The 24,041-nt window shown below is 42.3% G+C and overlaps 2 protein-coding genes across 5 annotated transcripts in view; both read left to right on the forward strand.

Annotated features, from left to right (window-relative positions):
- Window positions 1–10,257, forward strand: part of CPSF6 (cleavage and polyadenylation specific factor 6) — a 30,175-nt gene extending 19,918 nt beyond the window's left edge. For all 4 annotated transcript variants that reach the window (XM_021385132.1, XM_021385133.1, XM_021385134.1 and 1 more), the window contains one exon: window positions 4,956–10,257. The gene's annotated coding sequence lies outside the window, so the exon portion shown is untranslated. The remainder of the gene's footprint in view (window positions 1–4,955) is intronic.
- On the forward strand, window positions 20,882–24,014 carry LYZ (lysozyme). The gene is made up of 4 exons (XM_021385137.1): window positions 20,882–21,073; window positions 22,318–22,479; window positions 23,678–23,756; window positions 23,838–24,014. The coding sequence occupies exons 1-4, from the start codon at window positions 20,938–20,940 to the stop codon at window positions 23,902–23,904; spliced, it is 444 nt and encodes a 147-aa protein (XP_021240812.1). The 5' UTR covers window positions 20,882–20,937; the 3' UTR covers window positions 23,905–24,014.

Raw genomic sequence — 24,041 nt, forward strand, 5'->3', positions numbered from 1 at the left:
TTTAAAAAAAAAAAAAAGTGTTACACATCTAGTTTAGATGTGAATATTTTTGTATACAGTGAAATTCACTTTGTATTGTATTTACTTACACTTAGAGATGGATTAAATTGGAATAACTTAATGAATGTGTTCATTATAAAGCTATTAAAAAGTTCAGATGTACCATAGTAGGTATTTACACTTCTGTTTGTACACTTAATGATTTAAAATTAAATTATTTCAAGATTCTTGTGTGCCTTCACTTGAGGAAGGCTTCACGTGCATCTGTAATCCGTTCTCCAGAGTTGCTATATACTGAACGTTTTCTTAAACTATCTTGCCTTTGCATGTAGAAAGTCTATAGATACAAAAGAATGATGGATTTAAAAGACAAATGTCTGACCTGTATTAGTAGAGAAAGCTAAGAGTTCAACAGAATGATATTTAGGATTAACAAACAAGCAAAATGAATGTGTACAAACAGAATAGTATCGTAACTTCATCAGCATGAGTCCTGATTCTTTTTTTAGACAGATTTTTTTTTCAGTTTATCTGATACTCAATGATGTATTTCTAGCTGATACATTGTCCCAATCTTAATCTGTCTGAATTTCTATAACTACTGAATGTTAAGTTTCTCATTTTATGTTTTTGTTACTGGGTCATTTGAGATTTCCTATTTGAACTGGATTTGGACTGAGTTGCAAAGAAAAAATATACTAACATTGTAACAGTTGATAATGTATGACTTTGTATTCCATTTTTCATGGCTTTTCTCTGATTTTTCTATTCTCAAACCACTGTAAGCAAAATCGTTTGTACATCTGTACAAATGTACTAATGCACTTCTGAGGCTTGTCTGCTTCTCCAGAAACTGCTCTCAGGTATCTGAAATAGTTTCAGCTTTGGAGTGGTTTAACAACTAATATGGTTGTATTTTTTTAATGTCAGTAGGAGGGGAAGTGGTACTTGATAGTTTTTAAAAGATGCATTATATTTTTGCCTGTGTAAGTAGGAACTCTCTTGTAAGACTATATTAGCAAATGCTTTAATGCCAAATGGTATGATGTTAGCCTTTTAAGAAAATTAATAGGAAAATGCTTATTTTTGTAAATTATTTTAATAATAAGTTTTTATAATAATAATCAACTTCAAGTGAATCGTGTAGGGGCATTGTTCAAGACCCTAGATATGTGTGTACATGTCTAGGATTGTTCCAGATCTCACTAGTATTGAGCCATAATGAACATTATTTACCTACTCCTTTTTTATTTGAATTTTTGAGGAAGAATGTATGTGGGGTTGGCATTTTTTATGTTTCTAGCATTCACCAGAGAAATCACATGTTGTGCAGCTGTTTCAGTAGCTGAAATCCACCTTAGAGTGAAAGAGAAACGGTGCCATCATTCTGTATGCCTCCTCAGGTCTGTTTGATAGCTATTCTGGTGCTTTACAGAAGCATATGTTTTGTTTCTTAATGTTCAGTAATTTCATTTTCTTGAGGGTGATAAGATGGTTTGAAAAACAAATGAACTGAAAGTCTTATTACTTTTTTCATGAATGTTGCTGTAATTTTATTGCCTTTTGAAGTGTCCTAAGACACACGTATTTTTCTGTTCCCCGCAGCCTGTGCTTTTTCCCCTTGCTTTGTGAAATCAGTAGTTTTGACAAATTTGAGCTGTATGGAAGTTCCATAAGAAATTTGTCTGTAAGGAATTATGGCGTTTGAAACAAAGCATGTACTTGCATGAAAACATTGGTTTTGTGCAGTGTTCTCCAAAGAATGAACAAACTCATTTTTTTCGTTTTGCTCATTGTGGTTTGAGAACTAAGATTTCCTTTTTCAAAACTAAGAGAGAGGGAACGATCTTCATTTTATGTTTTCCTGTGGCAGCCTGATCTACCTTTTGTGTCTTCCTCATATATTAATGTGAAAGGTGCTTTCCAACCTCATAGTATTTGAGTTTGTAAACTAAAAATCTGGTTTTCTGAGCACACCTCTACTCATCATCTGTCTCTGATGAATAGGCAGGCTGGGATAGTAGGAGAAGCGTGCAATGAAACAAACTGTAGTTTGGGAGTGTTCTTTTTTTGTCCATACAAAATTGTTTATAACATCAGGAAATTGTTCAGTCTTGGTGTTTCATTTAAGAGCAACATTAAGTCAAAGATAGCAGGTAAGTACGCTAATAACAGAGGGGAAACAATGCAACCAATGGAAGAGTTGCTAGTGATGGTAGAATAGGTAATTTGTATGAGTATGATGGGCAAAGACTGAAGCATATCTCAATTGACATGCAGAATGGCAAACATAGTGTCAAGCTTGAAATTCTTTAATTCTCACTATACTGTTGTAGTTAAACAACAACATTTGGAGCTTTCTGAGAATCCGGAACCTAGTTTAAGTTAAAACAAATTCTAAGCTGATTTTTTAACATGGGATTTTTGCTTTTGTGTATATATTTTTCCCCTATGTATAGAATAAAATAAACGAGAACTACACTGATTCTTGGGAGCTATCAGAATATGATGACAAATATGTATCATGCGTTTTACTCAAATGTGAACTTTTTGTGAGATTGAAATTCAGTCTCTGAAACTATTGGATAAAACACTATTATAAACTGACAGATGTATGCACATAAGGCTTTAAATTACTGTAGAATTTTCACACTTCTAAAGGCTGTTTAAAACTTTCATATGCTTACTTGGATGATTGGAATTAAAGGAAAAAATAGATGTTACTGCGAGATACTTCTTATACATATAAGAAATTCCTTGGGTTTTGGTGTGTCTTTGGGTGTGAAAAACAATGCTTAAGTTGCATTTTGCATAAATATAAACATGTTGGATCCCTTACGTTCTGGGATTTCATTTGTGAAACGCTCCTTAGCTTTTAAACCACAACAAACTATTTAACAGATAAGTCTGGTCTTTGGGTATTATTAGTGGAAATGCTGAGAAACTGGTTGCTGTATGATGTTAAATTGTACGAACCTGGCACGTGCTTGGGACAGGTAGCTCGTATAAACTTGAGGCAGGTGGAAAACTGCATTGCAACAAAGGGTTGAGTAGAGATTTAATCTTTATTTTCTCCCCAAAATGTTTCTTGCTTCGATATTCAACTTGCTTGTAGAATACTGAAACAGGCTGAGCCTGAAGGTATAATCCATACAGATATATTTCTTCCTTTTGGAACCGCAAAGGTTTCTGATTCTTGCCAAGGTATACTGGCAGGATATTTGGAATGAAAATCAGCATCCCTTTGGATTTTAGTTGGCCACGTGTGTTTTTAAAATGAAGTTTTAGCATGGTGTTGGCCATCTTAGGATCCCTACTGGAAAGCATTAATCGTAAATACCGTTTATTGTGCTTTCTTTGAAGTTCCTGTAGTTCCGTAAGTAACCTAACAAATCTAGCGAATTATTCTCAGGAACCAAAGCTTTCTCATGCTAGTATTCTCCATCCTATACATGGTGCTTTGGATCTGTTAACTGTCGCCATAGAAGTGCTAAAGATCCATAACTCTTGCGGCAGCAATTGTATCACGAGAGCAGCAAATTCTGACCTGCAGTCTCACAGCTGTCATACCCTGTCTTTGCCCACTAAAACCTGAAATTCTCCGGTCTGTTTGTGCTGACATAGCCTGCACCTCTGAATGCGGCTGCCTGTGGGTGCAGAGCTTTGTCGCTTAGCCTCTGAAAAGTTCCCTTTAAGAGCACCTAACGCCTGTGGAAACTTTGGCCTCTGGGGAGGGAACTTTCTCCAGAGTAGTTACTGGTTGATGACTTGAGAACAAAGCCTGCAAATAAAAGAAATTCCAGTCGCTGCTTTGGCCTTGGATTAGTTTACTCGAATACTGGGGGGAATACAGCCTAAGCTGCTTGGGTTTTACGTTCTTTTTTTTTAACATTACCATTAATGATCACGTTGAGGAAGGGAGGAAGAAATGTGTCAATTGCTCATACAAAAATGGAATATTTTGTTTTTCCAACTGCCTTGCAATTATAATAGCAAAAGAATATTTGACAGCTGTGTACTGGTATATGTTCACGAAATTGCTCCTCTAAATGTCTGTTTTTCAAATGAACAATCGAATGTGTTGGGTTTTTAAAGAACTTGATTTAAATTATTTTGAAATTACTGAATGTTGAAATTGTTCATTATTGATGAAATGAAGATAGCCAATTGTTCTGTAATGGAATTCAACTGAAATCCGGTGTATGGAATTATACCGTCCCAAGTGTTCTGTGAACTCTTACGGTAATTCACTTTGAATGGCACAGTTCCTCATTTGCCAAAATAGATGGGAGTAGGAAGTAGGGGGTTGGGTTTTTTTTCCTAGCGCAAATAGCTGAGGAGACCTGCAGGTCTGTATTGTATTATTTGAAGAGTGGGTTTGTGCCATCAAACTGTGAGAGTGTATTTTTAGAAGTCAAGTCCATCCTGCTTGCCACTAGGCTGGAAATTTGGAAGTGCCGCTATCAAATTCTGTGTGCTCTTAAATGTTACTGAGCTGTGAGCCACCCACTTCATTATACAGTCAGTGCATTACTTAAATGTCAAATTTAAATCAGTTTGAAACTTCTGTAAGTGAGCAGGTAAAAATGTAAAAATCTAAGCTGCGGGCAAAATTACCTTACGTGCTTGTTCATTTACTCTTTCAGAACGCATACTTTAGGAAATGCTCTATATAAATGTTTCCATCAGTCACAGGAACAGTAGCTATTTCTTCCTTTCTCAGTGGATACTTGAAACTGTGAAATTTGCTTTCTTTCAGTTTTGTTGTACAATTGGTTTCAATGACCGTATCCTAAAACAATCGCGCAAACAAGTAGCTACTGCTCCTGTTAGTTTGTGTTAGTTTACATACGGTGAAGTAGATGCACGACTTGTGTATGTATAGATAAGGCAACAATTTTCTGTGTATTATGGGGACTGGCAAAATCTACATCACAAATTTTGACACATTACAGCTGAAGGAAGAGGAACAGCGTACAAGACAAGATACGTTCTTCAAGGAAAGATGCTTGTCCGGCAGTTTGCTTCATGTGATTGAACTGAGCCTGTAAGGATTCATGGATAAAATGAACAGGAATAGATCTGAATAAAGCAAATCTGCATACATGGTAACCAGTAGCTCTTTTACTTTTTTTATGTTGCTTAACTGTTTTATTTGAGGGAAACCTGTGTGATTTAAACCTTATAGCTTTTGCAACTTCATTACTGGTTATATACATTTGGCAATTATAATGTGCGAGCAATTGGAAAAAGTCAAGTAAATGCTTGTTTTTATAGTAGTTTGTTCATGTTAAAATGTTCATATGATAATGTCTGTACACAGCACCACTTTGATTACAGTAGATGTAGTGTTGTAATAAACTGTTTAATGGGGCTGATGTGTAAAGCTGTTCAAGTTATTTGATGTTTACACCTCAGGGAAAGTCTTGTGTTCAGCAATATTTAAAGATAATGTTACAATGAAAACATTGATGCTGTCTTTAAAAACATCGCAATAGTTCTTGCGTATGCCTCAACCTAATCTTGCATTCAGTGAGTTGAACTTACTAATGTTGCTCTCACACGCTCAATTTTGATACGAAGACAGGTGGTTACGAAAACCTTTAATGCTGTTTTGCTTTCTAGCAGTGTTTACCTAGGTGGCTTGTGAACTTGCTCATTGATGTATAAAACTGTAAAAACTGCAGTTTTTCGTGGTCTGTTGCTTTGAGAAAGGTGGTCCCAGGTCTCTGATTTGGGCACGCCGAAAATGATCTTTTCCCACGGTCTTGATCCTGGTCGACGCTGCCGTGCATATTAAACTGTTTGCATGGTCTTGAACCTTCATGCCGAGGGGTGCAAAGGTTAGCTTTAAAAAAAAATGCATAATCCTGCAGTTGTTTACAGTTTTATAGAGCTAGTGCTTGTGTGTTTCTCCCTTCCCTCCGCCCCCGAGGCCGCGGCAGTCAGTACATAGCTGTATATTAGATGTGACAGGAGGAAGCAGATGTTTCCATTTCTCAGACTTAATGGCTTTGGTATTCCCTTAATACTTTGGGGTTTATTCACACGTGCGTATAAAAGAGAAGGTACGCCTGTACGTCCGTGTTCCACGAGGGGCAATGCTTAAGTATCTTCGCAAAAAGCGGCGCTAATTAATTTGGTCAAATGAGGTTTTGCAAATTTACTTAAAAACAGTCAGCTGGGGCTTACCGTGGAAGCTGAATTCCGGCTACGAGAAAAAAACTGCTTTAAATTTCTTTAAGCACAAGTGAACAGAAAGATTCATTTAATTTGAAAAATCTCAGTTTCTGGCGGCCTCGCACAAAGGCTCATTCTTTGTCTGTGGCAAATCATTATGTAACGGATTTATTCTTAGAGTTTTCACTTATTCAAATAGCTGCACTTAGTGTTTTAAGTTAAGTTTCAAGACCTCAGATGGCTTTAAGAAGCAACTCTCAGACAGCTCTTCGTTTCTTTTTTTACTCATTTTTCTTCTTCGGAAGGTTTTACAGCAGACCTAAACTCTGTTCTCCTGTTCAGGAAAGCACTTCAATCCACTTGGTTTTCCAGAGCACGTGCTTACATTCCGCAGAGTTCAAGGAATGTAAACATATGCTTTAAGCTGATTTGTGTGGAGTGAGTGATTTTGATGCTTTGCTGAGTCGGGACCAGTAGCGTGTACAACTGCAGAAGCTTTGCTTAAGTCTGAAATGCTCCCCTATTTTTGTCTCCGACCCTTGGCCAGATTTTCTGCAGCCAGGTTGATGCTGTTGGACTGGGCTACGAGCTTCAGACCCCCTCCCTTTTTTTTTTCCTTAAATTGTGTACCTCAAATCCTCATGCGTGGGATCACTGGTGTTTATTGAACTATTTGCTACTGAGAAGATATTTGCAATGTTTGTTTAAACCTGTTTCAAAATGAAAGCTGCCTTTTTAAAATTTTGTAAACTGAAAGTTGTATCTAATGAGTCATGACTCATTTCCTGCTTTTTGTGAATAGGTGTTGGTTACAAACGATACTGTTGTAATTTTATTTTTTACTTCAAAACATTGTTTACTGCTGTGTGTAATAAGTTTAAGGGAGGAATAACCTGCCTATAGCTGTTACGTGGGGAATAGCTGATGCTGGAGAGGCAGCAGGTAAGTAACATTCCATTGCAGAGCTATATTATATCTCCAAATAAAAAATCAAAAGCATTTTATGCAGGAATTGATATTCTACTCCACAGTGAAATAGATAAAAGGAGACCGTTGCTCTTCCACAGAGCGTAGCTTCTCACCCATGCAGATTTCTGTTGCTGGCAATGGAAATAGCAGGGAAAAAAATAGCAGGAAGAAAACAACACAGGTTAAACTGAGTGTGTGTTGTGGCTCAAAGGAAGAGGTCCCCACATGAAGCCCCTTATTTCTGCCTGTTCTCTGAGTACTTAGTTTGAACTGATAGACACACCGTGTCGCTATTTAGATAGTACTCTTGTTACTGTGAGTTTTCTTAGATTTTTTTAATGAAACAAGAAATATGTACAGAAAAAGATCCAAAGACCCTGATAGACACCAAAAAGGAATGTGTCTGATACACATCGTGTACAACTGGATCTGTAATACAATTGTACCAGGTTTTGGTTTATTACGAGTGAATGCGTGCTCAGGAAGCGGCAGTTGGGCACTGCGCTGCCTGCTGATGGTGCCATGCTGGCTCCTGCTGTGTTCTGTGGTATTCACTCTGTTGTATTTCATCTCCTCTTGCCGATGGAGGGAGAAAACAGTCTGTGAGGAAATATCTGATATTTCTTCTGAACAGTGTTTTTATAAATAATGTTGAAAATTGTATAAGGCTCTGTCCTTTGTCTTCAAAGACGAAGCCAGCAGCAACTGGTGGTCGGAGTGGTGGTGTCTCAGTGGCAGAAGGGTTTTTTGCAGTAGGAGGGTTTGTTTTGTTTTTTTTTTTAAATAAGCTGTTCTTTTTTCTTAGTAAAATTTCTACGGGACTGTATGTTTTTTCAGGTCAAAAACATTTCTTCAGAAGAAGAACATTCAATTTTGGAAACTGTACAGCCCTTTTCTTTCATTCCCTTTTTGCTTTCTGTGCCAATACCTTTGGTTCTGATTGCATTATGAAAAACGTTTGTCAGAACTTGAGGTTTTTACTTATAGTGCGGCTTGAAAGCTTGGATAGCTGTTCTTACACGAGATACCTTATTAAGTTTAGGCCAGCTTGATGCTTTATTGCTTTATTTTTTTCCTTCTAAGTAGTGAGTGTTCTCCATTTTTTTTTTTCCTTTGAAACTAATGAGGCTTAGATTTTTCTAATGGGACTTTTTTACCTGATGATCTAGTTGCATACCCAAATGCTTGTAAATGTTTTCCTAGTTACATGTTAATAACTTCAGATTGTATATACTTGTCATCTGTGTTTCTAGTAAAAATATATGGCATTTATAGAAATACATAATTCCTGATTTCCTTTTTTTTAAAAATCTATATGCTCTGTGTGTACAGGTTAAACAGACTTCACTCCTATTTTTATTTATAGAATTTTATACGCAGTCTATTGTTGGTTCTTGTGCTGTAAGGATACAGCCTTAAATTTCCTAGGGCAGTGCTCAGTAAGGTGGTTTGTCATGTGGGTTCAAATGTAAAACGTGCACGTTTGACTGCTGCCTTCCCAAGGTCCAAGACACTAAACTGCTTCTGCATTGAGGTATAAATCATTCACGATCCTAGGGAAGCGCAGATCCACGTGCGTATTCTTAGAGAAGAATGAATACTTCCTAAAACAAATATTTTGTCTGAGGAAACAAGCTACACGGATGTGTTTGGGATTGAAATTATTTTGGTAGTGAAGTGCATAGGGTTTAAACACAGTTGCAGCGTGCCGATGAGCCGCGGTGGTTACGCAGAAATAATGCCCATTGCAGCTGTTGACTGTGCTGCCTTGCAGGGGCTGCTGCCGACAGGCGTGGGGTGGCTGAGGGCGCTGGAGTGGTTTGTGTCACATCCCCTGCACGCTGCGACCCAACCACCTCCTGAAACGCACGTCTCACGTGCTGTGTACTTCTCGAGTCATCGTAGTTGTAGAAAATGAGTCCCTAAGAGACGGAGAAGTTCCTCAGTTGAATGTTCTTGTGGGATTTCCTTTTCCATGTTGGACAAAGGATGATAAAGCATCTCCATTTGTAAATGATGCACTTGTTAGTTCCCGAATCTATAGCCCCAGTTATTGCAGCAGGTGTAGGCTCTGATATGACCTATGTCTGTGCTTAAATCTAAAGCTTCTTTGGAAAGACACTAACTTGATTTAAGTCTCTTGAAGATAGTAAACAGTACTTACCTTTGATCCCAATGAAATCGAGCATTTCAGTTGTAAAAAAAAATTCCGTCTATTCATACCATGTAATGTAATCTTACACCACCCAGTGCTGACACTTTGGAATATATTCACATAATAGACTTTGGCCTCACCCTCTTGTGTACTGTATTTTGTAATAGAAAATATTTTAAACTGTGCATATTATTATTACGTTATGAAAGAGACATTCTGTTGATCTTCAAATGTAAGAAAATGAGGAATGTGTGTGCTTTTATAAATACAAGTGATTGAAAATTAGTGCAGGCGTCCTTTAAAGAAAAAAAAAAGTAATATAAAAAGGACCAGGTGTTTTACAAGTGAAATACATTCCTGTTTGGTAAACCCTTACATTTTTATGAAGATTACCAGCGCTGCTGACTTTCTAAACATAAGGCTGTATTGTCTTCCTGTATCATTGCGTTTCCCGATTCCCATTTTGCACAAGGATGTATGGGTAAACTATTCAAGAAATGGCTTTGAAATACAGCATGGGAGCTTGTCTGAGTTGGAATGCAGAGTTGCACTGCAAAATGTAAGGAAGTGGATGTCTCAGAATGCCCAACTCCAAAGGATTTTATATGTGTATATAGTAAGCAGTTTCCTGATTCCAGCAGGCCAAAGAGTCTGCTGAATGCTTGCGTTGCCGGAGACCTGTATTTCTCAACAAGGTAAGATGGTATCCTAGCAACTGTGGATTTTAATACGTTTTCAGCAGAAGTACTTAGTTAATCTCTACCTTTAGGGATCGTTTCATCACTTTTAGATGTTATACTTGAAATATTGCATAACTTTTAGCTTTCATGGGTTCCTTTTTTTCAGCCTTTAGGAGACTGTTAAGCATTTTGCTGTCCAACTTTTGTGTTGGTCTTAAACTGCAATAGTAGTTTACCTTGTATTGAAGAAATAAAGACCATTTTTATATTAAATGCTTTTGTCTGTCTTCATTTTGACTTGTCTGATACCCTTGCAGTGTTCATTGTGTCAGTTCTGTCAGATATTCAGACATCAGAACTTAATGTGGACTCAGTGGAGCTACAGCTCTGGATTCTGTGCTGTTATTATTTCAGAAACCAGAAATAATTTTGTTCACGCTAGCTGTTATCTTCATCTGATCGTCCAACACTTTGTGCAGAGTTTAGGTTAGTGAGAAGTGCATACGTTTATTGATTTTTTTTTTTAAGCCAACTTCTTATCAGGTTTTTTTTTTCTCATTTGGAAACATCTAGACTTTGCAGCTTCAGAATCTGAAGCGCAGTCTGATTGGCGTGAAAAAGCACAGCGCTCTTCATCTTATTTAAACCTAATTTTGGAATGAATGAAGATAAATGAGTGCACAGGTCCGTGAAATAGAGACAACACACTCAGGAGAAAATGAACCTGGATTTCTTTGGGTGGTGTTCTGAATCTGTAGTGAGGAAAGTAACACCCACTTACTCTAATGGGCTCCAGCTTTAATAGTTCAAATTGTAGGTGTCAGGTAACTTGGCCACTGATTATTTACTGCATTATGTCTCAGTTTCACAGTTATACTGGCTTCTCCACTATGAGCATGGGCTGTAACCTGGCTTCAGAGGCCAGGTGAAGGTTGGGATGGGTGGAAGGAGTGCTGGGCTGTGGCTGGGGGGGGGCTGCGGGGACTCCAAGCTGTGTTTGGGTTGGGGAGCACAGGGAAAAGTGTTGGTAACTATTTTGAAGTACCGTGTTGCAAGCAGCTCATCCCCAGATACAGAGGGTGTGTACTCTTAAGATAAACACAATGAGAGTTCAGTAGTAAATGGATGAATTCATAGCAGAAGCATTCAAGGATAGGTCATCTAATGAGGACACCGATCATCGAGCGCTGATTGGAAGCAGTATCAGAAGAACGAGGAAGGTAAGCACTCTTAATGTTTTCCATCTACATAAAGCTGTCTGGGAAAATAGCACCCCTTGAGCAGAGACCAGGAGATAATTCAGCAGCACGTGCTAAGAGAACTTCCTTGCTGAATTCCACTTGCAAGAGCCTTGCTGCCCATCTTGTAGTGTCTTCTGCAGCACCTGCTGCAGATGGCAAGGCCCAGAGCCTATGGTGTGAGCTGGAGGGAAAGGTCCTGCTCGAGTCCAGGCTTCAGCAGCTCATTTTCCTTGCTCGTTCCCCCATCACTGTGCAGCAGAGTGGAAACTGATGAAGAAACCTCGTGTCTGCTACCTGTTGCTGCAGGCAGGCTGGCCGCAGAAAAGAGAGCTCACTCGTCCTATCTGCCCCGTACTCTGAAGGTAAAATAGATCTAAAAAATAACAAAACACAAAGGCAAACCATCTGCCCCATGAGAATAAAACAGTTTCTGAGCACGGTTTGTATTGGCTGAGCAACAACACTGGCAGGACTTCTTAGGGGAGTGGGAGCAGGCAGGTATTTCTGTGGGTTAGCGGGGATGTGTAAAACAGTCGCTTCTGTGGGCTCTTGAGCTGCAGCTGAAAGGACCATTCTGGACTGCAGGAACTGGTTCTCTCAGGTTGCAGTTGCGTTCTTGTGCAGATGCTCTGCTGCAGGCTTTGCAGTGCGGGCAGAGAACAGCAGAAGTCCCCAGGGTATCTGTGCAAAGGGGAAAAAGGTCCCTTCTACTGAGCTAGTTTCACCCGGTTCCACTGAGCGCACTACTGAACTTCATTTCTTTGCCAACAGAGGAGCTTTAGTGATCTGGGAAGGGTTTTATTCTTTAAAATTTGTCTCCATGTGGAATTGAAGGAGATCTAAGCACTTGCTGGGAGAGCAGAACTCGAGTACATAATGGGAAGTGAACTTCTTGGCCCCTGTTCTATTTGGGGAAGGGAGAAATACTCCATTTGAAAGTGTTTTTATAGAGATGCAGTCTGCACGCTTAGCGCTTCTGACAGAGGGTTTGGCATATCTGAAAGCAGTTAAAGCATGGCATACTCAGCATGACTTTCTGAATGCGTTTTGGCTGATGACACATTGCTCCAACCACAGTGAAAAATTCAGAGTTGATGCTTGTTCATGTATGGGAGAGCTGCTGCTGCTGCTGCTCAGGAGTAGGCCAAGCAAAAGGCAAGATGGCTAAGCAAGGCATGTGAGAGGAAGCAGGTGTAGCAGTGGCATAGAATTACCTGCTATTTTTCCTCGTAGGAGATCCAAAAGCAAGTGATTTTCTTTTTGGGGAGAAAAAAAAAAAAGTGACTGGTGATGGGGACATGATAAGCCTGCTCTGCACCCGAGAGGAGTAACATTTTGGGAAATGCCCAAAAAGGAAGCTGAGGTGAGACAGATGTGTGAACATCTTTCTCAGAGAGGTGAAGGGAGCAGTTTGTATTGTTTGTATTTTTTTCCCAAACATTTGAATCCCTTTGGTACTGGTACTCATTGACTAGTTTTATCTTTTTAGTTGCTCTGAAAGTAATGCCTCCTATTTATTTCCATGGAAACTACAACAGATCGATACAAAGAGCATGACAATGCTACTTGATAGAGCAAGTCCTCACTACAAACCACTATTTTTCAATACAGTCACCACCACTAGCTCTGCATTTTCACCAGAGATGAACAAGAGCCCGCGTGCCATGCTTGTCTAAACCTGCACCAGCAGAGGTGCCCCACTGTCACTGCTGCTGAAGCGCACCACCACCACCTCTCTGTGCTCACGTCCACTCTTTGGGTTCCATAAACGTTCAGCAAGCGGCAATGATGAATGTCAGTGGGTGCCATTTTTTCTGCATGGAGGAATTCAGTGCCACACCTTCACGTCATCCACACTTCCATGTCAGACGCCATTGTGTCAGAGTGCCCCTCTGCTGCCATCCGTCACACGGCAACAACATGCAATGGATATTGGTGGGACGGTTCAACCTCTACTGCTGTACCACCAACATCCGCCTCCGATGTTGTGGGCCGACATAATAAAATAGGAGGCGTTACTTTCGGAGCAGGGCTCCCACTTCTCAGGAGAGCGAGTCTCATGGTGCTCAGCCCCACGGAGCACGGTAGAAACGGTGCAGATGTTCCCAGGGCCGTGTGACAAGTCCCTCCTGCCACCTAGAGGCCTGAAGAAGCTTCTCTGCTTACGGCTCTGCTTGGTCGTGGGGAAGTGCACGTCTCTTCTTTTGCTGCTGTGGTGGGCTTTGTCTGGCGTTTGGCTTTCAGATCTAGACACAAGGGAAGCCTGCAAGAGGAGGAGTTGGGCACTTTTTTGGTTTGTAAAGCCTGTACTTGAAATACTTTGTGAGAGAGTGTAGAGAATTGGTCAATTTAAAATAAGAGTTGCAAGAGACTGAAAGCTGAGTAGTTGAGAGGGTAACACATTTAATGAGATCTTCTAAAACTACTGCTTCTAAACAGTTGTTTGACTGACGAGGCCTTGGATAGATGAGCGCTGTGGGGGGTTTCTCTGAGGAACAGCAAGTGTTTGCGTCTGACAGCAAGGAGCTCTGCAGAATTGCAGTTATTTCTCAACTGATGGTGAAACTGGTGCATAAAACAGACTCCTTAGGTTCCCTGCTACTCTCTTTCCCTCTTGGCAGTCAGTTTATTTCTGACAGACAGACAGCCACCCTCACTGCAGACTGGGCTCTGCTTAGAAAGTATGTGGCTCTGCCTGGGTGTGTTACAGCCCTGCCCCCGTGACAGGGGGTTGAAACGGAGACCATTCATCCCAAACAGGATCCTTATTCATGGATCAAGCTGTAAGGGACTCAGGTTCCAACCTCAAAATGTTAATTGGAGTATGAACGTAATTAAAACTGCATTCTCGCATTCCTAAGTCATTTAGCCTGGATTCTTTGCAGCATGTAGGTCCACAGCTCCTGCTTTCTCAAAGACCGCTACTGTAGGAGCAGTGAAAATGGGGACCAGTTTAGAACAACCAGCGGAGTGTTGTAGAAGAAACCGGTGGAAATAATGTGTGAATTGTGTGTATTTTTTTAAAATACATAAATTACTTTGAATGAAAAGGGTCAGAGAAGGTCAGTGTTTTATTAGCAGCTATAAAACCAGGTGAGTGACTACCATTTTTCCCTACAAGAAACGCTATTTTGAGCTCTGTGTAAGTATAAATTCTCCACAACGGCTAAAGCTCTCTGCTGGCTGGCTGCCATCTCAGCTGGAGTCCAGTGCCATTTTCGTGGTGTTTCTTTCACAGCGGTAACAGGGCAATGCTTCAGAAAAATTATTTCTTTTCCTGTCATGTGGGATCCCTACTGCGCCCTTCCTGATTTCACGTTACCCCCTGACTGTTCCATTCAGTGATTTGAAAAAAGAAAGTCATTTTACGCCTTTTACTCAGAATGAATTTGGAAATAAAACACGTCTACATTATCACATCTTCCAGCATTTTGGTTTTTAATTATGTCAATAACCGGCTTACATTTTTAACTGAGAGGGGGTTGGATGTATTACCGACGAACAAAGGAAGGCTCACACAAACTCAAGCCTTTTATTTAGAAAACTGGCAAGCTGTCAGAAACAAAAAGGCCTTACCACCAAATTAAATTAATAGCCTGCTAAAACCATCAGGGCTAGCATGAGGGACGGTGGCACGGCACAGCCAGGTTTGAGCACCCTCCAGCTGTGCTTAACACGCAGGGTCAGCCATTTCTTCCCCGCTCTGTTTGGTCCTTCCAGGGCTGGAAGAAGCCTGAGAGGGAATTCTCGCACACAGCTCATGCGAGATTATAGGTAATCCCCTTAAGAATAAAAATGTTCCCATCTCTTTTTAACTTGAAAAAGTTGGCAAATTTAAAACCACAATTCTGTAATGAATTTGTAATAGTTTTTGGTTTCTTGTATATCCCCGCTTACTTAGCACTTGCCATCTCCTTTCACTCCTGTCTCGGGATAAGAGCTGCCAATCTCCAGGTAACCCACAGCCCTGTCCTCTGCTACAGCAGCAAGCCTGCGTAATGCAGTCCAGGTCCAACAATCCCATCTGCTTCCAGCCCTTTCCCTGTCATCTCACGACGTAGATTATTTTCATTCTACTTTTGTTCTGGCAGTGGTTTTCCCCCACTGCTGGCACTATGCCACAACCTTGTGACTCTGAAAGCAACTGCTTTGGAAATGACAGCACTTAGTGCAATTTCCTTTATTTCAGAATGTGCAGAGCATGTGTTTGGTGACAGTTTTTCTAGTTATGCCACTTCTTTTGTCCTTTTCTCTTTATTTTTCTAAGCGTGCCTCCATGATGGTAATACCAGTCAAGCCTGTGAACATTCAATGAATCCATTAACATAGTATTCTCTTGGTGATAAAATCTTTCTGTGAGGTTTAAAAAAAAATGGGAGCTTATTTATTTTTCATTCTCCCATATCAGTCTTCTCTATGACAAGTCATATGCCACACAGCAAATTAAAGGTAAAAGAGGCTGGTGGGAGTAGGAGGGTCTTCTAGCTACCTTCAGGAACAGGGCACCCACAGCTTCTCTGGGCAGCCTGTGCCAGCGCCTCACCATTCTCTGAGTAAAGAATTGCCATTTAACATCTAATTCAAATCTCCTCTCTTTTAGTTTAAAGCCATTCCTCTTTTTCCTGCCATTATCTGCCCATGTACAATGTTGGTCTCCCTCCTGCTTATAAGCTCCCTTTAAGTACTGAAAGGCCACAGTGAGGTCTCCCTGGAGCCTTCTCTTCTCCAGGCTGAACAAGCCCGGCGACCTCAGCCTGTCTTTGTAGGGGAGGTGCTCCAGCCCTCTGATCGTCTTTGTGGCCCTCCTCTGGACCCACTCCAACAGCTCCAAAGCTCTCTTACGGAGCCCCATGTCTGGACACAGTTCTCCTTACAAAGGCAGAGCAGATAGGAACAATCACTTCCCCCTCCCTGCTGGCCACCCCTCTTCTGATGCAGCCCAGGACACCGCTGGCCTTTCAGGCTCTGAGAGCCCACTGCTGACTTGTGTCAAGCTTTTCATCCACCAGCATCCCCACATCCTGGTTAATACTTCTGCCCTCATTTCTGTATGCTTGTTTCAGGAAACTTCCATTCTTTAGGACAGACTGTGTTACGCCTGCTTGCCCTATTCTTGCATATTTACATTTCAGTTCATGTTTCCTGTAACAGGAGAGAATATGTACTCCTCTAACAAAAATACATGCAGAATTCCTAGTGAGATCTCAGTAGGGTTTTCATGGTGGTATTAGCGCTTTGCCAATTTGCTGAAAGTACCTTCCCTGCTGCGGCCTCCCCTAAATCCTGTATTTGGGATCGGATACAATAGGTAAGCTTTTGTATCTGCGGAGACCCTAGGGGCTTTGATGTGCTTAAGCTCTGTTCTGTTCTGACTGTACCATTTTCTAGATCACCCGATTGTTCCTGTATGACTTCCTTGTTGTCCTCCATTCTTTCCAAGCTTGTATCTTTGACAAATACTGGCCTATTTTTGTATTCACTTGAGCAGCCATTTAATTCTTCAGTGTTTTCTTGTTCTGTTTATGCCACTGGAACAGGATTTCCAGCAGTCTTGCAAAGAAGAATGTCTAGCTGAAAGCTTTCTGCCATTCAATATTCTTAGCAGTTCTTCCTATTGTTTGAGGTGAGCCATAAGTTACTAGAACTTTGTCATTGACAAGTTCATGCATTTTACTGCTTCCATTATGTAGTTACTTTGACACAACACAGACACGGATGTATTTTGCTGGGATTTCCACAGTGTCTCTGTGTCTTTCACATTGGTTTATTATCATACTTCTGTAACAGTCTTGGCAATCTGTCCAGCTGCCCATCACAAGAAGACAGGTTCCTCTTATTACTTCTCTTCAGCCAATAAATGAGATGTGAGAAACCCAAACAGGAACTTTTGGAGCAGGCTGACAGCAAGGGGGAGACAGCTGAAGAGTTGTGCAGCTGAATAGAATTAAGAAATAATAAAGCTGTGGCAGACAGCATTGCCTGATTTATACAGGCACACCCCAAGCTGGAGATGCTGTTTGCCAAGGCCACCTCGCAATCCTTGGCTTGTAAAATAAGTTGTAGGCAACTTTTCTGGTAAATTGCGTGGAGAATCATGATGGCAGTTCTCGCTTTTTACTGTGGTCAGATGCTAAAATAGGAGACAGCAAAGTTACACTTGCTGCTCTAGGTGCTCTGCCATCCAGGCAGTGATGCCACTTGCACCCCTGAGATGAGGGATGCTCCCAGCTGAGGGGTGGTGTGACAGTAACAGTGGGTCCTATGCTGCCTGCTCATTAGTGTCACCTCAGCATTCACTGGCCCATCAGAAGAATCCTCCCAAGCTGAGGAAAACTGCTTACCTTCTGTACATCACCAAACCTTTGGCCTGACTGATGCCTCTTGGATGCTTAAATGTTATCGCTGACTTCTTTATTTTTCTATGATTTCAAGTCAGAGCTGCCGGACTGGGAGGGAAGAACATGTAGCAGGAACGTACCCCCCACCTCCACGGCCAGATCTTCCTTTAATGATCATGCATGCTACTTAGGAGGGTTTGTGTGTGTGTGTGTGTGTGAATGTAGAATTGCCTGCTATTTTTTCTTTTTCTTGCCATCAGGAATATTTTGAATACCAGAGAAAAAGAAAAGTGCTCTTCTCAGCAGGGGAGAAGTTGTCACACTTGCAAAATAAAGGATGCAGTCCCAAATGTTCATAACCCAGGGTCTGAAGGAGGATCAGAAACTGCGTATACAATTTTAAGCTTCTTTGAGTGCAGCTTTTGAAAGTCGTTCCTGGCAGAGGCACTGCTAGTTAGTATCTTCAGAAACAGGAACTAATGTCTTTAAGGTACAGCAGGGGGAAACACCTTGCCCATTATGAAAGTGGATAACCACAGTCCCTGAAGGAATCCAACTCCTGATAGAGCCAGTACTGAACATCCCTGTGAAGTCTGCTGAAACAACAGCGCATTTTTATAGGATATCCAGGAAGGATCTTCTTAAGCTTCTTAATTATGGTACATCTGCAGTTGGCAGATGACTACTGGCAGGAGAATAAGGAACTAGCTGGGAATATTTCTGTTTGACCAACATGAAGTCACCCATTTCTTTATTGGTATTTAGAAATAACAATTGTGAATTGCGAAGAAGGAGTTTGCTAATATTTTTATTACTTCCCTGTTGGTGACAGCACAGTTCTGGCTATGAAAGCCTGTTTACAAGGAAGAGGATAGAAATCTTAAGGATAATAAATCTAAGTTTGAAGACAATAAGGTTTTAGCCGCATTTATCATGAAGAAATCGAGACATTTACAGGATAGCTATGCTATTTATGTCTATTTTTGCTTAATTACTTATTGACCCCAGCAGAGGTCAAATAAGAACGCAGGTCTCTCAGGCTACTGGCATGGATTGATTGCATACAACTGCAGTTATAGCAGTGATTTAGGGTTTATTAATACTTTTGCAGTAAATCATGGGGTTAGTAATGTTAATCTCAGAGGGGAAAAAAAAAAAAGCCAACCCTGACAGACATCCCAGCTCAGGTGGAAATCAAGGATCACAGCTCACTGCAATCCTAGGGAACTCAGGGGACTCTTCGCTTAGGACCTTTATTTATAGAGCCTCAAGAAAACTGACATTAGTCAGAAAACTTTCCATTCTGGCCACAGTTCTGGTGAGGCAATCCTAGAATTTTCTCCCAGCTGTACAGTTCCAGTAATCCCAGTTTGTACAGTTCTGGTGCTTTCTGGGTCAGGCCATGATCCAAGGAGCAAGAGTTCCAGGTATGGTCAGGGAGTGCCTGACCGTCCCAACTCACTGCACTCAAACAAAGGCAAAATCACAACGGTGGCTTTTGTTGAAATTGTGGTGTGGCCCAGAGGGGCTGCACCAGTACTGGCTTGACCATGAGGCAACGTTAATCCTCAAAAAGTGCAATCTACAACCATTAAATTGAACTAACTGATACTACAATCCAGTCAGTATCATCAAGTGGTTTGGCATGGAAGATGGAGTGCAGGGGCTCTGTAGGAGCTGCCACTCTCTAAGAGAGTTGCATTTTGAAGCGGGACACTGTGAAAAGCTGACCTCCTAAAGAGGCTGCTAAATATTTGCGTCAATTTTCCAGTGCACCTTCTGAAGAATTTGCAGTTCCCCATGCAAAGCTGCCCAAACATAGCACTTGCACTTGAATACAACTATACACAGGCATATTGCTTATTACCAGCACTGTACTTCTGAAATGAACTCAGCAAACAACATTTTCAAAGCCTAGTAGAAAGTAACAAGCTTTAAATGTCATTAAAAAGTAGATCTGCTTTCAGTAGTTCAGCTTATTTATGCCCGCTGGAAACATCTTGTACAAGCTGAACCTCAGGACTCCAGATTAGTGGTAAAACCTACTTCATAGAATCATAGGATCATAGAATGGCTTAGGTTGGAAGGGACTCCAACAACTCTCAAGTTCCAACCCCCTGCCACAGGCAGGGCCACCAACCTCCAGATCTGGTACTAGACCAGGCTGCCCAGGGCCCCATCCAACCTGGCCTTGAACACCTCTAGGGACTGGGCATCCACAGCCTCTCTGGGCAGCCTGTTCCAGCACATCACCACTATCTCTGTGAAGAACTTCCCCCGACATCCAATCTAAACCTTCCCTCCTTAAGCTTAAAACCATTCTCCTTTGTCCTATCACTGTCTACTCTTGTAAGAAGTTTATTTCCCTCCTTTTTATGATCCCCTTTTAAATACTGGAAGGCTGCAATGAGGTCTCCTCGCAGCCTTCTCTTCTCCAGGCTGAACAAGCCCAATTTCCTCAGTCTTTTTTCCGAACAGAGGTACTCCAGCCCTCTGATCATCTTTGTGGCCCCCCTCTGGACCCTCTCCAACAGCTCCACATCTTTCCTGTATTGGGGGCCCCAGACCTGGATGCAGTGCTCCAGATGGGGCCTTACAAGGGCAGAGTAGAGAGGGACAATCCCCTCCTTGTCCCTGCTGGCCACCCTTCTTCAGATGGAACCCAGGATACCATTGCCCTTCCAAGCTGCAGCTTCTCCTTACTAGTTCCACTATCAAAACAGGAACAATATATAGGTGCTGGTGGCTAGTGCAGAACTTTCATGCTTTTTCATTTCAGTAAATCTTAGATGAGGGATGTTGAAGTTGTGCTTCTGCATGTGCTCCTTCCTCCCCAGATACTCCTGCCAGTGAATGGCTCCACGGCCCCCTGCACCCAGAGCCTTGATGAACCCAGCACTGCTTCAGACACCGTGTAATAGCACAGCACGACCAAGTTGCACCTATTGATGCACAAATGATGCCTTGCATACTTCAGCACTTGAGAAGAGCCGAATTTGCATTGTCAGGAAATGGTTTAGTAATTCTGCCAATTAAAACTTGTTTACCTATTATGGCTATTTTCATTATATTGTTAGTAGTGATAGATTGATGATGAACTGTGGCTATGCAGTAAAATCAGGACTGTAGATATTGCAACAGTCTACAAATAAAATTCCTCTGTAGCTTAGCCAACATGGTACTTCCCGGATTGTAGAAGAAATTTGGCAAGTTTGGAGTGATGTTTTATGTGCTGGTTGGGAAATTTATGTATACTCAAGAGGGTGTTTTTGACAACTGTAGAGCAGAGAAATCAAAAGGGGGTGGGAGGAAGTTAAAAGGAGAGGCGGGTGCCGGAGAGCCTGCAGTCTCACTGTGTGTACGACACCGGCAACATGAAGTCTTTGCTAATCTTGGTGCTTTGCTTCCTGCCCATGGCTGCTCTGGGGAAAGTCTTTGGACGATGTGAGCTGGCAGCAGCTATGAAGCGTCATGGACTCGATAACTATCGAGGATACAGCCTGGGAAACTGTAAGTCTGTTCTCTCATGATTTCCAGGGCGCACATGGGGTGGGAATTTCCATTTAACAAGCTTCTTTGAAGTGAGCAGGTCTGCATGAAGCTGTAATTAAGACTCCACTGGGTTAGTCCATCTCTGCTGGCACAGACTGCAGGTATTTTCTACAGCTTTTCCCTTTACGACTCCTTCCCCTATCATTCTTCCTCAGCTGAACAGAGATGCTGTCATCGGAAAGGTTTCCCAGAAGCAGCCTGTCGCATCTTACCTCACCAGATCCAGAGTGCTCTGGTTTTACTTGCTTCAATTCCTTCCTCTGCAGATGTCCCCAAGGCTGTGGAGCAAGCAGAGTGCAGGACCGCGCTGGGCAGAGACACTGGTGTCAGGCTGGGTTATTGGGGATTGATACAAGGATTAGTGGGGGAGAAGAGATGCTGAGCATGCTGATGCAGGAAGGTCAGCCAGGAGGAAAGGGGGCTGAGAGAGAGGGGATCCTAGAGCCAAGGAGTGAGGGGACACTTGAAGGCTTCTTTCCTCTGGTGGGCACTGGCAACAGACTATCATTAAACCAATCTCCTTTGAAGGGAAGCATGCACGCATTCTGTTCCGAGATCTGGAAAGCGATCCATGTCATGTTCACAGCTGAAACATGAATCACTGTCCCCATCCCTCCTCCTTCCCGCTGCCCTGACGCAGATGCAGCAGCATGTAAATAGGACAAAATGAGGCCATCATAAGCCACATAAAGTACAAGCAGCTGAAATAAGCCTCATTAAGGTGAGCAGGTATTGATGCAGAAAGAACCTCCATGGAGTGTGCTTGGCAGCAGGAGCAACATAAGCAGCCCTGTTTGGATGCATCCATGCTGCTTGCCGAAAGCACCACCTGTGAGAAGACCAGCTGGGGCTGCCCAAATCTTCCAAGAGTGGTAGGAGCTGTGCTGCAGAGCACAGCCTGCCTGCCAACATCCTGAGAGATGATTTGTGTGTCAGTATAAAGAGAGCAATGCACAAAAGCATGCTGGAATTTAAGAGCAGAAATCCTGTGCCAGGTTTTCTAAGGATGTTTTGAAGTTAAGACATGTTGCGTGTGTTTTTCATACTTGGTTGAACTGGAGAAAAAGGTGCACTCTGGAGACAGTCATCTTTCAACTAAGAGAAGAGATGGATTGTGTATGTTCATAAAAAAGTCAGATACAGATTTAAAATAATAACCTTTGTGGTTTTTTTTTTTTTTTATTTGAATGGAACTTTGACAGGGGTGTGTGCTGCAAAATTCGAGAGCAACTTCAACTCACAGGCTACAAACCGTAACACTGATGGAAGTACCGACTATGGAGTTCTACAGATCAACAGCCGCTGGTGGTGCAACGACGGCAGGACCCCAGGGTCCAGGAACCTGTGCAATATCCCATGCTCAGGTGAGCTCAGTTTCTCATGGCAACAAATTCTGTGAGGGGATGCCCTTCCATAATCCATTTGCGAATAGACGAGCGAAGGTTGGTGGTTGGTTACAACCCCATCTTTAGAACAAGGCAGAACAAAATTCAAACTCACCCTTCTCATTTTCAAAGAGGAGATCTGTACTGTAGCCATGCACACGTGAGGGGAAAAGGTTTCTTAACGGCAGCAACTGAGTTCCCCTGTCTACCCATCCAAATGTTTCTAGAGAATAGAGGTTTCAGAGAAGCCATTTATTAATTAGCAGTGACACTAACCTCTGGAAAATTTTCTTTGAAGGTAGTAAGAGCTTGATCCTCGCAAAAGATTATCCCAAATGCCAGGCTTGCCAGCTCTCACATCCCCCTAGTGAAGGAGAGGTGACCAGATTCACAAACCCCTCCCAGATAGATTAAGGTGAAGCGACACTCAAGGTCCATACATGAGAGGAAGAATCATTTTTAATAGGAGATTTCTACAAAACGGTCATCTATATGTGTTGGCCCTCCCACAAGTATTTCTACATGAGTACTGTCCGTGTGGGATGTAGTTCCTGCAATGGCAGATGTAGGAAAGCATTTTGACCATGTATTCTGTTATGTTCAGCTGTACTGCAAAACAATTTAAATAATGTGTCCCTGCTACGCCAGCTCATTTTGATGAGCACAAGGAATGCCTACACAGGTATCTAGGACCAACACATTTGAGGGAAAATAATCTGTAGGCAGAGTGAAAATGGGACAGGAGCAGAGTCAGGGTAATCATACTGTTAACTGCAGACTTTCTCATCAGCCTGAGTCCAACACAGCACAGGGCTCATGCTGCCAGCTAATTTGTGGTGCCTCGTTCACCCCCCAAAACGGCCACGTTCACAGAGTAAGCAAAATGGAAAAGACTGGAGTCTTTCTAGAAAGAGAGGAACAGAGAAACTGCCACGCATCTCAGGGCTTTGGTCCTTGTTCCTCGATAGGCCGCCTTACCAAGGGCTGGGCAGACACAGCGCTGCGCACACGCCAGCACTGTTCTGCTCGTCCAGGACGCTGCCGTCTGGTTTCGCCAGACACCGCGCGGGCCCTTGGGAGGGGGAAGCGAGCAAAACGGTCAACGCCAACACCGTCTGAAGGCGATTCGAGTAAAAACATGAAGAGAAATGACGTGTTCCCCGCTTTCTTTCTTAAGCGCTGCAGAGCTCAGATATAACAGCGACCGCGAACTGCGCGAAGAAGATCGTCAGCGATGGAAACGGCATGAACGCATGGTAGGTGGCGGGGGAGGGTTCGAGGCGAGCCCCCCGCGTGCGGCAGCGCCGTCCCTCACCGCTCCATCTCCCTCCGCCCAGGGTCGCCTGGCGCAAACACTGCAAGGGCACCGACGTCCGCGTGTGGATCAAAGGCTGCCGGCTGTGAGGAGCTGCGCCCAGCCCGCCCGCCGCGCAGCCAGCCTCTTTGCTACCGCGACGCTCTCCGCTTGACAGTTTTAAACGCATTCTTCATTAAAACAACCGCCTGCAAACGCCTTCCCGTCGGTCCTCGCGTCTTTCCTG

This window comes from Numida meleagris, chromosome 1 (genome assembly GCF_002078875.1).
Source record: "Numida meleagris isolate 19003 breed g44 Domestic line chromosome 1, NumMel1.0, whole genome shotgun sequence".
Taxonomy (NCBI): domain Eukaryota; kingdom Metazoa; phylum Chordata; class Aves; order Galliformes; family Numididae; genus Numida; species Numida meleagris.

Excerpts from the sequence above, each read along its gene's own strand:
- LYZ (XM_021385137.1), top strand. The coding sequence starts at position 20,938 with ATGAAGTCTTTGCTAATCTTGGTGCTTTGCTTCCTGCCCATGGCTGCT. Across the intron at positions 21,074-22,317 it reads AGGATACAGCCTGGGAAACT|GGGTGTGTGCTGCAAAATTC; the intron begins GTAAGTCTGTTC and ends GAACTTTGACAG. Across the intron at positions 23,757-23,837 it reads GGAAACGGCATGAACGCATG|GGTCGCCTGGCGCAAACACT; the intron begins GTAGGTGGCGGG and ends CCCTCCGCCCAG.